Source organism: Pelophylax lessonae (genome assembly GCF_965119305.1).
Source record: "Pelophylax lessonae genome assembly, chromosome: 10".
In the NCBI taxonomy this organism is placed as follows: domain Eukaryota; kingdom Metazoa; phylum Chordata; class Amphibia; order Anura; family Ranidae; genus Pelophylax; species Pelophylax lessonae.
Genome location: NC_138777.1, coordinates 232,729,569 through 232,742,750, shown reverse-complemented (window position 1 = coordinate 232,742,750; position 13,182 = coordinate 232,729,569). Strand labels below are relative to the sequence as shown.

The following is a 13,182-nucleotide window of genomic DNA, read 5'->3' as shown; positions in this document are numbered from 1 at the left end:
TGATCATACCTCCAAGTAATTTTGCCGAAACCTCTCATCGCGGATCATACGAAGGACCAACTTTCGAAAGTGCGTCTTACTTTGCTGCACTTTGGCTGCATCACGGGGGGGCTGCAATGTAAAAACAGACAGTGAAAAAGTGCATCCAACCTGGAATCCTAGGGGCCAACCAAACACGCTTCAAAGCGCGGGTAATACATTTTTAGAAGGGCGCAGTACAACACACTTTGGCTCAGTTTGCATTAGTGCCACTTCAAAGTCGTGCAATTTAGAGTGCGACTTTGATACGACTTTACACTTTCTGAATCAAAAGTCAAATCAAAGAAATGCAGGAAACTTTTCTACATTGCACTGATTTAAATTGGTGGGCAGTTTAAATCAATGGACTGTGACTTTGTCATGCGACTTTATGTGTCCAAAGTTGCATAACAAGTCACACTAGTGGAAATGGAGTCTTACATGCGTTGCACTGCCAAAGAATGGCTCAAGCACTTTTTAGGTCATCGCAACACAGCGCAATGTATAGCTCTCAGAAGCAAGCAACTAACGCAGGGACATATTCAACAGGGGCGCCCTCTGCTGGTGAATCTAATGACCAGAACATCCATTTATTATTACAAACTTTTATTGAAAAAATAATCTGCATTACAAAGATCGTATTATATGACAAAAACTGACACCGGTTTTCAAATATAAGCAAAACATTGCAGATAGTAAACAAAATATTATTTGTACAGTCTTTGGTACGGTCATACTTTTTATATCCTTGGATTATGGCAAACATATCAAGTTGTTTTTATACATGTGTCATAGTTGTGTGATGTAAAGTGCCAATAAAAATAAAAAAAACACCAAAAACAAAAACCAAAAGTAAACATCCATTTATCAAGCAGTTACTTACAAAAAGGTAAAATCAGTATCTTTTGTTGGAAAATTATGTAGAACCCCCAAGTAATATATTTATTTATTTATTTTGAGTCAGAGACTCTCAAGAATAAAACGGCGATCGTTAGATCGTTACAATATTTTAGGTCACACTGTATTTGTGCAGCAGCCTTTCAAAGCAATTTTTTGGGGAAAAAAAATTCACTTCAATAAAAAAAAAAAAATATTGAACAGTAAAGTTAGCTTAATTTTTTTGTATAATGTGAAAAATGATGTTACGCAGAGAACCATGATCATTATTTTAAGCAAAAAAAATCATGATTCTTATTTTATCCAGAATCCTGCAGCTCTACTATACAGTCGTGTAAAAAAAAAAAAATAAATAAATAAAAAAAAAAAAAAACAGGCCGTGGGGGAGTTCCAATATCTCAACGCGTTTCACAGAGCGCTACTTCAGGAGAAGGGCGTTCAATGAGAGACACCCAATTCAATTATGAATCTGTAGGGACCACAAGGAACCCAAAAGGCACTATAACCAGGTTAAATAGGGGGGGAGGGAAATGGGGGGGCAACAAGAGAAGGCGCCAAACAGTGCCACAAATTGGAGGAAATATGTGGGGAGACCCAGGCTCCTCAGGAGGAACCCCAGGTATTCTTCAAATCCATCTGATATAACAGGGTGTGTCCCAACCAAGCCTCCACATACACTCATGTACGAAAGAAAACATATTCAATAACAGGGGCCGTCCTCTGCTGGTGAATCTAATGACCATAATATCTATTTATCAAGCAGTGAATGTGATTTTTACCAATATTCTCTGGTGGAGAATCAATCATTTAAAATAAATTTTGTCAGAAACTCCTAACTAAACATGTGATGCCATAGTTGGATTGTAATGTAATGTAAGGCCCCTGATGATGTCACCCATGACAAAACGCGTCGGGAGGAGCCTAACCACATGACGTTGGTGTTGCAGGTCACTGGAGGTCGGCCGTGTTTTTGGTTTGAAACAAGTCTACACCACTACTCTGTTGTTTCTTATGCTCATTTTGTTGGAGAAGGTGTGAGTATCCTGTGTGCAGGTTTTATTGGTATAATAAATCATTTTTTAAAGATGTCTGCACAATGATCGCTTCTTCATTTCTCCACTTCTATGCTTTGGAATCGGTGTTTATGCTGCGTATGAAACTGGATCCATTCAGCAAGTGATTGATACATGCTCATTCTGACTGCTGCATAACCCAGTAGTATCTGGTAAGAGGTTGTGTGTTTATTTCCCTTGGTGGTGGATTTATCCTCTTCCTTTCACAGTGTCTGTGCTCATTTCACTGGAGGACTGTCTGGAATACACTTTGGGCGCTGCTGTTTATTTGAATTTATTGTAAGGTAGGTTCTTAATAAAGTGGAACTTCCCTCTCTCAATCAACAGTAACTTTTTTTTACTCCTTAGGCTGCTAGCATTAGTAAATAGATAGGAAGGTATATTATATCTACCGTATATACTCGAGTATATGCCGAGATTTTCAGCATGTTTTTTCACGCTGAAAATGCCCCCTTGGCTTATACTCGAGTCACTGTCTTTTTAAAAATGGCACCGCCCGGCGCCAATGTGTCACCGCGCATGCGCCACATGCCCCTGAATAGCCGAACGAGTAGGGCTTTCCCGAGCATCGGCGGCGCATTTGGCAGGTAAGTGAGACTCCTCCGCAGCCCCTGCATTTCCTCATGCAGTGCTGCGGGCATGGTACAGGACATTCTCCTGTACCATGCCCACAGCACTGCATCTCCTATGCTATGCCTGTACATACTGTGCCATGCCTATACCATGACCTGTGCCATGCCTATACCATTTCCTGTACCATGACCTGTGCCATGCCTGTACAATCACCTGTGCCATGCCTATACCATGACCTGCGCTATGCCTATACCATCTCCTGTACCATGACCTGTGCCATGCCTGTACAATCACCTGTGCCATGCCTGTACCATGATCTGTGCCATGCCTATACCATTTCCTGTACCATGACCTGTGCCATGCCTGTACAATCACCTGTGCCATGCCTGTACCATGCCTGTACCATGACCTGCGCCATGCCTGTACCATGACCTGCGCCATGCCTGTACCATGACCTGCGCTATGCCTATACCATCTCCTGTACCATGACCTGTGCCATGCCTGTACCATGACCTGTGCCATGCCTGTACCATCTCCTGTACCATCACCTGTGCCATGCCCGTACCATCACCTGTGCCATGCCTGTACAATCACCTGTGCCATGCCCGTACAATCACCTGTGCCATGCCCGTACCATCACCTGTGCCATGCCTGTACAATCACCTGTGCCATGCCCGTACCATCACCTGTGCCATGCCCGTACCATCACCTGTGCCATGCCTATACCATGACCTGCGCCATCTCCTGTACCATGTCCGCAGCCCCTGTTTTGTGTCTCGTTGGTGGTCCAGTAGCTGCTGCATTTCCCAACCTAGGCTTATACTCGAGTCAATACGTTTTCCCACATTTTTGTGGTAAAATTAGGGGCCTCGGCTTATATTCGGGTCAACTTATATTGGGAATATATACAGTACTTGTTTTACCCAGTTAACAACTGCCCTATACCAGATTTACTGCTACAGGGCGACCTTTCTGTGCAGAATCTGCACTTCTGGGGGGCGTGGCCTGAAGCGGCATGGTGTAGGGCACTCTGACAGAGCTCCGCCGAACGAGCATCCTTTATCCGTTAATCCTGGGGTTCTCCTGCCAGGTTTTTCTCCCTATTTGTTCAATCCCTCCCGTTGCATTGCGATGTCGCCTCCTAAGAAAAACTTGGGAGCCAACCGCTAAACTGGACAGATTCGGACAAGAGGAACAGGAGACAAAAAGGGAGAGGATGGCGCCGTCCCTCCTTCAGAGTCTGGCCAAGCCGCTGGAGACACCGCAACAGTACTCGAAGCGATATCCAGATACCAGACCACACTAACCTCTAAAATAGAGGAGGGGAAGGTGGACATTTCGCTGATTCGCCAAGATTTCCAAAAACTGCAGGAGCCGAGGCAAAAGAGGGATTGGCAATGTGGAAGACGAGCTTCCTCCATTGCAAGTCTCCACCGAGCAAATCCAGCATCAACTTCATTCTCTCACCCAGAAACAGGACGACATGGAGAATAGGATGAGGTGCTGTAACCTTCAGTTCGTGGGTCTACCTGAGGGTGCGGAGGGCTCAGACCCCCCCCCCCTTCCTTCCTGGAAAACATGCTCACCTCTACCTATGGCAGGGAGGCCTTCTCAACGTCCTTTGTGGTGGAATGGGCCCATAGGCTGGTAGCTAGACCCCTTCCTAATGTGGCACCTCCAGGCACATTCATAGCCAAGTTTATGAATTTAGGAGACCAAGAAGCAATCCTTAGGCCAGTGATGGAGAACCTTGGCACCCCAGATGTTTTGGAACCACATTTCCCATGATGCTCATGCACTCTGCAGTGTAGTTGAGCATCATGGGAAATGTAGTTCCAAAACACCTGGGGTGCCAAGGTTTGCCATGACTGCCTTAGGCTCATCTGTGAGAAAGGGAAACATCTCGATTAGAAATGTGAAGGTGGCAGTATACCCAGACTTTTTAGCGACGCTGAGCCGGGGCCCGTTCACTGAGGCCAAACGACAGCTGTGGGTCAAACACCTGAAGTACACCATGCACTATCCAGGCTAGATTACGCATGGTGGGAGATGACCGGGTGCCTTTTTTTTTGAGGACCCAGAGTCGGTCCTGGAGTGGCTGGAACATCGAGGCACCCCTGATCTCTCTCCTCCCTGAAAGCAGAGTCTACATCTCCCTCTTCATGTCCTTCCTCCTCACTTATAATGGCTGCACCCACAATGTCCTCCCTGATTCTCTACAGATCAGATCGTCCATATGCAACCAAATGTGAGTTTGTGCTTCCTCTTCCCCCCAAGTACCTGCTGTGCTGTACATCTGCAGCTTTTCACCCCCCTGCTAGGTATTACCTGCTGACAGAAAATGGCTCATCTCTACTCACATCTAACATTATGTACAGTATGTCACAAAAGTAAGTACACCCCTGACATTTTTGTAAATATTTTATTCTATATTTTCATGTGACAACACTGAAGAAATGACACTGTGTTACAATGTAAAGTAGTGAGTGTACAGCTTGTAGAACAGTGTAAATTTGCTGTCCCCTCAAAATAACTCAACACACAGCCATTAATGTCTAAACTGCTGGCAACAAAAGTCAGTACACCCCTTAAGTGACAATGCTAAAACTGGGCCCAAAGTGTCAATATTTTGTGTGGCCACCATTATTTTCCAGCACTGCCTTAACCCTCTTGGGCATGGAGTTCACCAGAGCTTCACAGGTTGTCACTGGAGTCCTCTTCCACTCCTCCATGATGACATCACAGAGCTGGTGGATGTTAGAGACCTTGCACTCCTCCACCTTCTGTTTGAGGATGTCCCACAGATGCCCAATAGGGTTTAGGTCTGGAGACATGCTTGGCCAGTCCATCACCTTTACCCTCAGCTTCTTTAGCAAGGCAGTGGTCGTCTTGGAGGTGTTTGGGGTAGTTATGTTGGAATACTGCCCTGTGGCCCAGTCTCTGAAGGGAGGGGATCATGCTCTGCTTCAGTATGTCACAGTACATGTTGACATTCATGGTTCCCTCAATGAACTGTAGCTCCCCGGTGCCGACAGCACTCGTGCAGCCCCAGACCATGACATTCCCACCACCATGCTTGACTGTAGGCAAAACCAGAAAACTACAAGGGATCAAGTGGGTCACCCTTGTAAAAGTAGTTGAAAGCAGGCTCAACACTGGGATAAATGCAAAAAACTTCTTTATTGAAAAATGTAATACTCGACTGGCGAAAAAATTCCAGTTGCTAAAATTTCAGCAAACCAAGAAAAACACCCGATACATCTGAAACTATGTACTTAACCACATTCACTCACACACATAAAATGGGCCCACTGACATTCACTTCACACTTCATACTGAACCGCCCCCATAAGAACCGAATCCGTTACCACTATACTAGTTACAGCATTATTACCTAGAATTTTCAAAGAGAATATACAGTGTATGAGCTTATTTGGCAGGGATGGAGGAAGGTTCAAGCAAGCCTTTTGGATAAACCGACTAAATACCTCCTGGAACTCCGGGGTGACCTGGTAGCCAGGAAGCAATATGACACCTTGCTAGGAAGAAATAATTCTTCATCAACAATTATTCACACAATTATTCACATAGTCTATTTATGCAAGATGTTATGGCCCCATGATCCTTGGAACTTTAAGTTCAAACATAGTCCATAGTACCCAGTTCAAGTAGTGGAATCTTGGGGAGGGCACCTAATTAGTTAAGGCAGCCTGAAATCCAGTGGATATTCGCTCCCTTGTCACTTGATCCAATGGAGTGTAATATGGAGAGTAGCCAGGCACGGTAATGAGCATACTAGCAGTTAATAGTAGGAGACATTCCAGGGCGTCTTTAACCTGAGAGTGGGGAGACAGTCCATGCAATGAAAATAGGGGTACATACACTGTGGTTTCCTCTGGGTCGGGGTGGATTAAGTGCAATCATGGCACTATTAGCATTTGAAACGTCCCACCGGACTGTAAACAGCTCTTACCCCGCCACACTGGAGAGGAGAGGAGGGACCTCCGATGTGATGTGGGGGGGGGGGAGAGGGGAGAGGAGAGGAGGGACCTCCAATGTGATGTGGGGGGGGGGGGGGGAGGAGGGACCTCCGATGTGATGTTAGGGGGGAGAGGAGAGGAGGGACCTCCGATGTGATGTGGGGGGGGGGGAGAGGAGGGACCTCCAATGTGATGTTAGGGGGGAAGAGGAGGGACCTACGATGTGATGTTAGGGGGGAGAGGAGAGGAGGGACTTCCGATGTGATGTGAGGGGGGGAGAGAGGAGGGACCTCCGATGTGATGTGGGGGGGGGGGGGGAGAGGAGGGACCTCCGATGTGATGTTAGGGGGGGGGAGAGGAGGGACCTCCCATGTAATGTTAGGGGGGAGAGGAGGGACTTCCGATGTGATGTGGGGAGGGGGGGGAAGGGACCTCCAACGTGATATGGGGGGGGGAAGAGGAGGGACCTCCGACGTGATGTGGGGGGGGGGGGAACCGCCAATGTGATGTGGGGGGGGGGGGGGGGAGAGGAGGGACCTCCGACGTGATGTGGGGGGGGGGACCTCCGATGTGATGGGGGGGGGGGAGGAGAGGAAGGACCTCCGATGTGATGTGGGGAGGAAAGGAGGGACCTCCGATGTGATGTTAGGGGGGAGAGGAGGGACTACCGATGTGATGTTAGGGGGGGGAGAGGAGGAACCTCCGATGTGATGTGGCGGGTGGGAGAGGAGGGACCTCCGATGTGATGTTAGGGGGGGGGGAGAGGAGGGACATCCGATGTGATGTTAGGGGGGGGGAGAGGAGGGACCTCCGATGTGATGTTAGGGGGGGGGGAGAGGAGGGACCTCCGATGTAATATTAGGGGGGAGAGGAGGGACTTCCGATGTGATGTGGGGAGGGGGGGGGGGGGAAGGGACCTCCAACGTGATGTGGGGAGGAAACAAGAGTAAGGACCTCCGATGTGATGTGGGGAGGAAAGGAGGGACCTCCGATGTGATGTGGGGGGGGGGAGGGAGGAGGGACCTCCGATGTGATGTGGGGGAGGGGAACCGCCGATGTGATGTGGGGGGGGGGGGGAGAGGAGGGACCTCCAACGTGATGTGGGGGGGGGGGGGGAACCGCCGATGTGATGTGGGGGGGGGGGAGAGGAGGGACCTCCGACGTGATGTGGGGGGGGGGGGGAGGGACCTCCGATGTGATGGGGGGGGAGAGGAGAGGAGAGGAAGGACCTCCGATGTGATGTGGGGAGGAAAGGAGGGACCTCCGGACGTGATTGGGGGGAGGGCGAAACGGCTGGCAGGATAGGAGGGTTCTGATATGAAGCTCATTTCATAAAGTCGGTTGTGTGCATCGTCCCAGGCTCAGGTTTCCCATTGATAAATAACATTTAAATGTTAGACAGGAGAAGTCATACAGTTGTGTGTATACAAATATACGTTCCAGAAGACAATACAAGTAGATCGGCTCTCTTACTGCAGTGGAGTCATCTGGACAGACCGGAGGGAAGTGAACGTTCAATGCTTCAAGGATGTCCAGCAACGGCCTCTTCTCTTCAATCATATTGAGAACGATCTGTAGGAAGCAGAGAGGTGTTACCAGCAGGACACAATCCTAGGTCTGCCGCTTTATAGGGAGAACCCCAAAGAGATTTACATTGGCTTTAAAGAGGAACTTCAACCCCTGCATTTTTTTAACCCCCTTACCTAATGCTGGTTTGCCTCGATTCACATACTTACTTGCTATTGTCCTGCTGCACCACTGCCACATGCTCAGTCCCACACCTCCATCTTCTATGACATCATCAGGAGCCGGATGTCTCTTCTGTGTTCTGGCAGCCAACCCCCCATGACACACTCCTGGTCTGCCCACCGGTCTGCAACCCCTTCCCTTACCCTCCACCCCATAACACCCTTATACAGAGCATTCTCCTCACCCAAGTGTACCCTGCACCCCTCACCCTAGAACATCCTCATACAGAGGCTCCTGCCCCTGCACTGTCTCCTTAATGCCCATACCATACAGAGCCTTCTGCTTCAACTAGTGCCCCCTGCACCCCTCTCCTTTTCCTTCACCCCTGCCACCCTCATACAGAGCCTCTTGCTGAAACTAGTGCTCCCTGCACCCCTCTTCTTATCCCTCACCCCATAACACCCTCAAACAGAGGCTCCTGCCCCCTGTACCTGTCCCCCTACTGACCACCCTCATACAGAGCCTTCTGGTGCCCCCAACCCAGTGTCCCTTGCCCCCTCTCCTTACCCTTCACCCCCTGCCATCCTCATACTTAGCCTTTTGCTCCAAATAGTGCCCCCTGCACCCTTTTCCTCAACCCTTCACCCCATAACACCCTCATTCGGAGGCTCCTGTCCCCTTGTGTACCCTGCACCCCTCTCCCTACTGTCCCCCCCCCACTGTACCTTGCACCCCCCGCCACCCTCATACTTAGCCTTTAACTCCAACTAGTGCCCCCTGCACACCTTTCCTCACCCATTCACCCCATAACACCCTCGTTCAGAGGTTCCTGCCCCCCTAGTGTACCCTGTACCCCTACTCTTAACCTCCACCCCATAACACCCTCATACAGAGCCTTCTGCCCCCCCCCCCCTTATCCTTTACCCCCCGATCACCCTCATACAGAGCCTTCTGCTCCAGCCAGTGTCCCCTGCACCTCTCTCCTTACTATTCACCCGATAGCACCCTGATACAGAGCCTTCTGTTCCCGCCAGTGTCCCCTGCACCCCTCTCCTTACCATTCACCCCATAACACCCTGATACAGAGCCTTCTGTTCCCACCAGTGTCCCCTGCACCCCTCTCCTTACCATTCACCCCATAACACCCTGATACAGAGCCTTCTGTTCCCACCAGTGTCCCCTGCACCCCTCTCCTTACCATTCACCCCATAACACCCTGATACAGAGCCTTCTGCTCCCCTTAGTGCCCCCTGAACCTGTTGCTGAGCTCATCTGATCCGACAGAGGAGGGATGGCACTGTGCATGTGTGGTCCTCTGGAAAATGAAAGGTACCTTTCTATAGTTCTAGGGGGCGCTCATCCTAATGGCTGCTATACTATAGTAGTAGGATGGGACAGGATGGGGTAAAGCAGTGACAGTTTTCCAGTAGGCTTCTGCTATCATTTATAGTTGAAGTAGCCCAATTATTGCTTGATTTTTTTAAAAACAAATTAAATGGGCTTTAAGATACCTAAATCCCGGACATTTCATTCATGGAAGTTATCCATGTTTTAGGATTTACAAAGCCTGGGACACTGCACAGCAGATTATCTCTCACTCACCTTGCCTCTGAGGCCTGCGCTGAGTCGGGCGTGATGCCTATAGCAAATCAGACCCGGAGCCTGGTCATGAGTCAGCTCCAAGAATTCTACAATCCGATCAAAGTTCTTGAAGTCTCTTCTCTGCATCACCAGCCAGACAGCCTTGGCCACAACCGAAACATCGTCCCGACATGACCCTAAAAAAATAAATACAAAGAAAAGAAAAAATTCAGTTATGACGTTGTGGTCTGGTTATAGAACCTTCGTTGCACAAATGTCAGAAGCATTCGTGCAAGCTGAACAAAACGACACAGCAACATTTGTAAGAAATTATCGTCAGCTCCATCTAGTGGCCAAAATGTGGTATCATTTTCTGAAACACCTCAAAGCTTTATCACATTTTGGCCAATACACGGAACTGATGACCCAGGAATCAATCTCTTACAAAAATTATGCTGATGTTTTGTTCGGTTTCCACAAATTCTTCCGACATTTGTAGGACAGATGATTTATAAATAGTCCCCATTACAGTAATGCTGAACTCACGGGAATCAACACCCAGCACAGGGCTCAGGAGGATTGTCTATGGCAGGGTGTAAAACTCAATTCAATCGCGGACTGCATCAGCATTATGATTGCCCTCAAAAGGGCCGGTTGTATCTGTAGGACTAGATGTCCAGAGCATGCCCTACCCTTACAAAGGATGTCAAGAGCCTCTCCACCATCAGAAGTTGAGTCCCTCACCCTCCCTTACATCACCCCTTATCTTATGCTGCTGCTGGGAGGAAGCTGTAGGCATTGCTGGAAAGCAAAAAGTACAGGGTCTGGAGGAGGACCAGAGCAGGGCTGGAGCTCTCCTGCAGCTGCGGGAGAGGTGCGAGGGCCAAATGAAATGACCTGGAGGGCCGGATTCGGCCGCGGGCCTTGTGTTTGACACATGTGGTCTATGGGCTTTGGCAACCGAGGAGAACAAGCAGAGAAGATTCATACAGACCCTCAGAATTGGGTAAAATACAGTTTCACTTAAAAATTGGGTTGCAAGTGTTGAAGGGTAAAAGTGATGACCTGGAATGCAGGCAGAGGGTCCCATTACAGGTCATACTGGGACTTGAAACGCCACATCTGGAGAGTCTCACTGCTATGGGAATGAGCAACTGTCTACAGACCCCCCTGAGAAGGGAGAGTCAGCACCCCCAACACAGGCCACCCCCACCCTTTAGTGCACCCCTCTCCTTACTCTTTCATCCTCGGTCACCCCCATAAAGAACAGTCTGCCCCCCCCCCACACCTAAACCCCCCCACTGTGGAGAAAATAATTATTTGATCCCCTGTTGATTTTGCAAAGTTTGCCCATTTACAAAGCAAAGAAGGGTCTATCATTTTTATCATAGGTGTATTTTATATAATAGAGACAGAATATCAACCAAAAATCCAGAAAAAACACATGATACAAATGTTATAAATGGAGTTGCAGTTCAGTGAGTAAAATAAGTATTTAATCCCCAAACAAAACATGACTTAGTAGTTGGTGGAGAAACCCTTGTTGGAAGCACAGAGGTCAGACGTTTCTTGTAGTTGGTGACCAGGTTTGCACACATCTCAGGAGGGATTTTGGTCCACTCTTCTTTACAGATCTTCTCTAAATCCTTAAGGTTTCTTGACTGTCGCTTGGCAACTCGAAGTTTCAGCTCCCTCCATAAATGTTCTATAGCAGTGGTCCTCAAGGCTCACTAACAGGCCAGATTTTAAGTATTACCTTGGGGAGATGCAGACTAGAATACTGCAATCACTGAGCAGCAAATGAGATCACCTGTGATGCAATTTAGTTATCTTGCAAACCTGGCCTGTTAGTGTGCCCTGAGGACCGGAGTTGAGGACCACTGCTCTATAGGATTAAGGTCTGAAGACTGGCTAGGCCACTCTATGACCTTTATGTGCTTCTTCTTGAGCCACGCCTTTGTTGCCTTGGCGGTATGTTTTTGGTCATTGTCATTCTGGAAGACCCATCCGTGACCCAACTTTAGTGTTCTGGCTGAGGGAAGAAGGTCCTCATCCAAGATTTTACAATACATGGCCCGTGATATGGCCCCTCAATGCGACAAATGCGATCTGTGCATTTAGCAGAGAAACAGCCCCAAAGCATCATGTTTTCACCTCCGTGATTGACTGTAGGGAAGGCGACTGTAGGGGTGGCGACTGTAGGGATGGAGACTGTAGGGAGGGTGACTAAGGAAGGTGACTGTAGGGAGGGTGACTGTAGGGGTGGCGACTGTAGGGAGGGTGACTGTAGGGAGGGCGACTGTAGGGAGGGCGACTGTAGGGGTGGTGACTGTAGGGAGGGCGACTGTAGGTAAGGTGACTGTAGGGGTGGAGATTGCAGGGAAGGCGACTGTAGGGGTGGAGACTGCAGGGAAGGCGACTGTAAGCACAGCGACTGTAGGGACGGTGACTGTAGGGAAGGCGACTGTAGGGAGGGTGACGACTGTAGGGAGGGTGACTGTAGGGAGGGTGACTGTAGGGGTGGCGACTGTAGGGACAGCGACTGTAGGGACAGCGACTGCAGGTAGGGTGACTGCAGGTAGGGTGACTGCAGGTAGGGTGACTGTAGGGGTGGAGACTGTAGGGGTGGCGACTGTAGGGAGGGTGACTGTAGGGAGGGTGACTGTAGGGGTGGAGACTGCAGGGAAGGCGACTCCTCCCTCCTCCGCTTATGCTTCACCCCATAAAACCCCACATACAGAGCCTTCTACCCCCTTGTGCCCCTCCCCTTACCACCCCCATACAGAGCCTTCTACCCCCCTTTCTACAATCAGAGCCATCTGCCCCCCCCCCCCAAGCACCCCTCCTCCCCTTACCCTACAACACCCTCATGAAGAGACTTCTACACCCCCACCTTAGAGCCTTCTACCCCCCTAGTACCCCCCCCTCCCCATAGAACAATCATACAGAGGCTTCTACCCCCTTCCCCTATGACACCCTAATACTTCTACCCCCACCCACCTCCTAGAGGCTTATACTCCCCCTATTACCCCCCTGCACCCCACACCTCCTCCTTGCAGCCTTCTGCTCCCCCTAGAGCACCTTCCACCCCATAACACCCTAATGAAGACGCTTCTGCCACCATTGCATCCCCTCTAATGTTATTATTCTGATTCTGATGACGGGCACAGCTCTCACCGCTCATGTCAGCTCCTTACACAAGTCCAGGCACGGCTCCTGCGAACGGGCCAATCAGAGCGCCGCACGCCGAGCCCGGCCAATCCAGTTCCGGGCAGAGCACACCGTCTCGTCCCATCGGCGGGCCTCTTCCTTTGAGCGCGCGCCTCGAACTCCCCACAAGCTCCAGGGGCGCGGCGTCGCGCACGCTCTCC

General features: G+C 49.5%; 1 protein-coding gene across 2 annotated transcripts in view; it reads right to left on the bottom strand.

Annotated features, from left to right (window-relative positions):
- The window catches only part of TINF2 (TERF1 interacting nuclear factor 2), a 23,906-nt gene extending 10,813 nt beyond the window's left edge, over positions 1 to 13,093 (bottom strand). For both annotated transcript variants that reach the window (XM_082270711.1, XM_082270710.1), the window contains exons 1-4: positions 12,989 to 13,093; positions 9,833 to 10,008; positions 8,015 to 8,113; positions 10 to 111 (exon numbers count right to left, since the gene is read on the bottom strand). In XM_082270711.1, coding sequence (XP_082126837.1) covers positions 10 to 111; positions 8,015 to 8,113; positions 9,833 to 10,008; positions 12,989 to 12,995 — 384 coding nt within the window. In that variant the 5' untranslated portion in view covers positions 12,996 to 13,093. The remainder of the gene's footprint in view (positions 1 to 9; positions 112 to 8,014; positions 8,114 to 9,832; positions 10,009 to 12,988) is intronic.
- Positions 13,094 to 13,182: the final 89 nt, after the last annotated feature.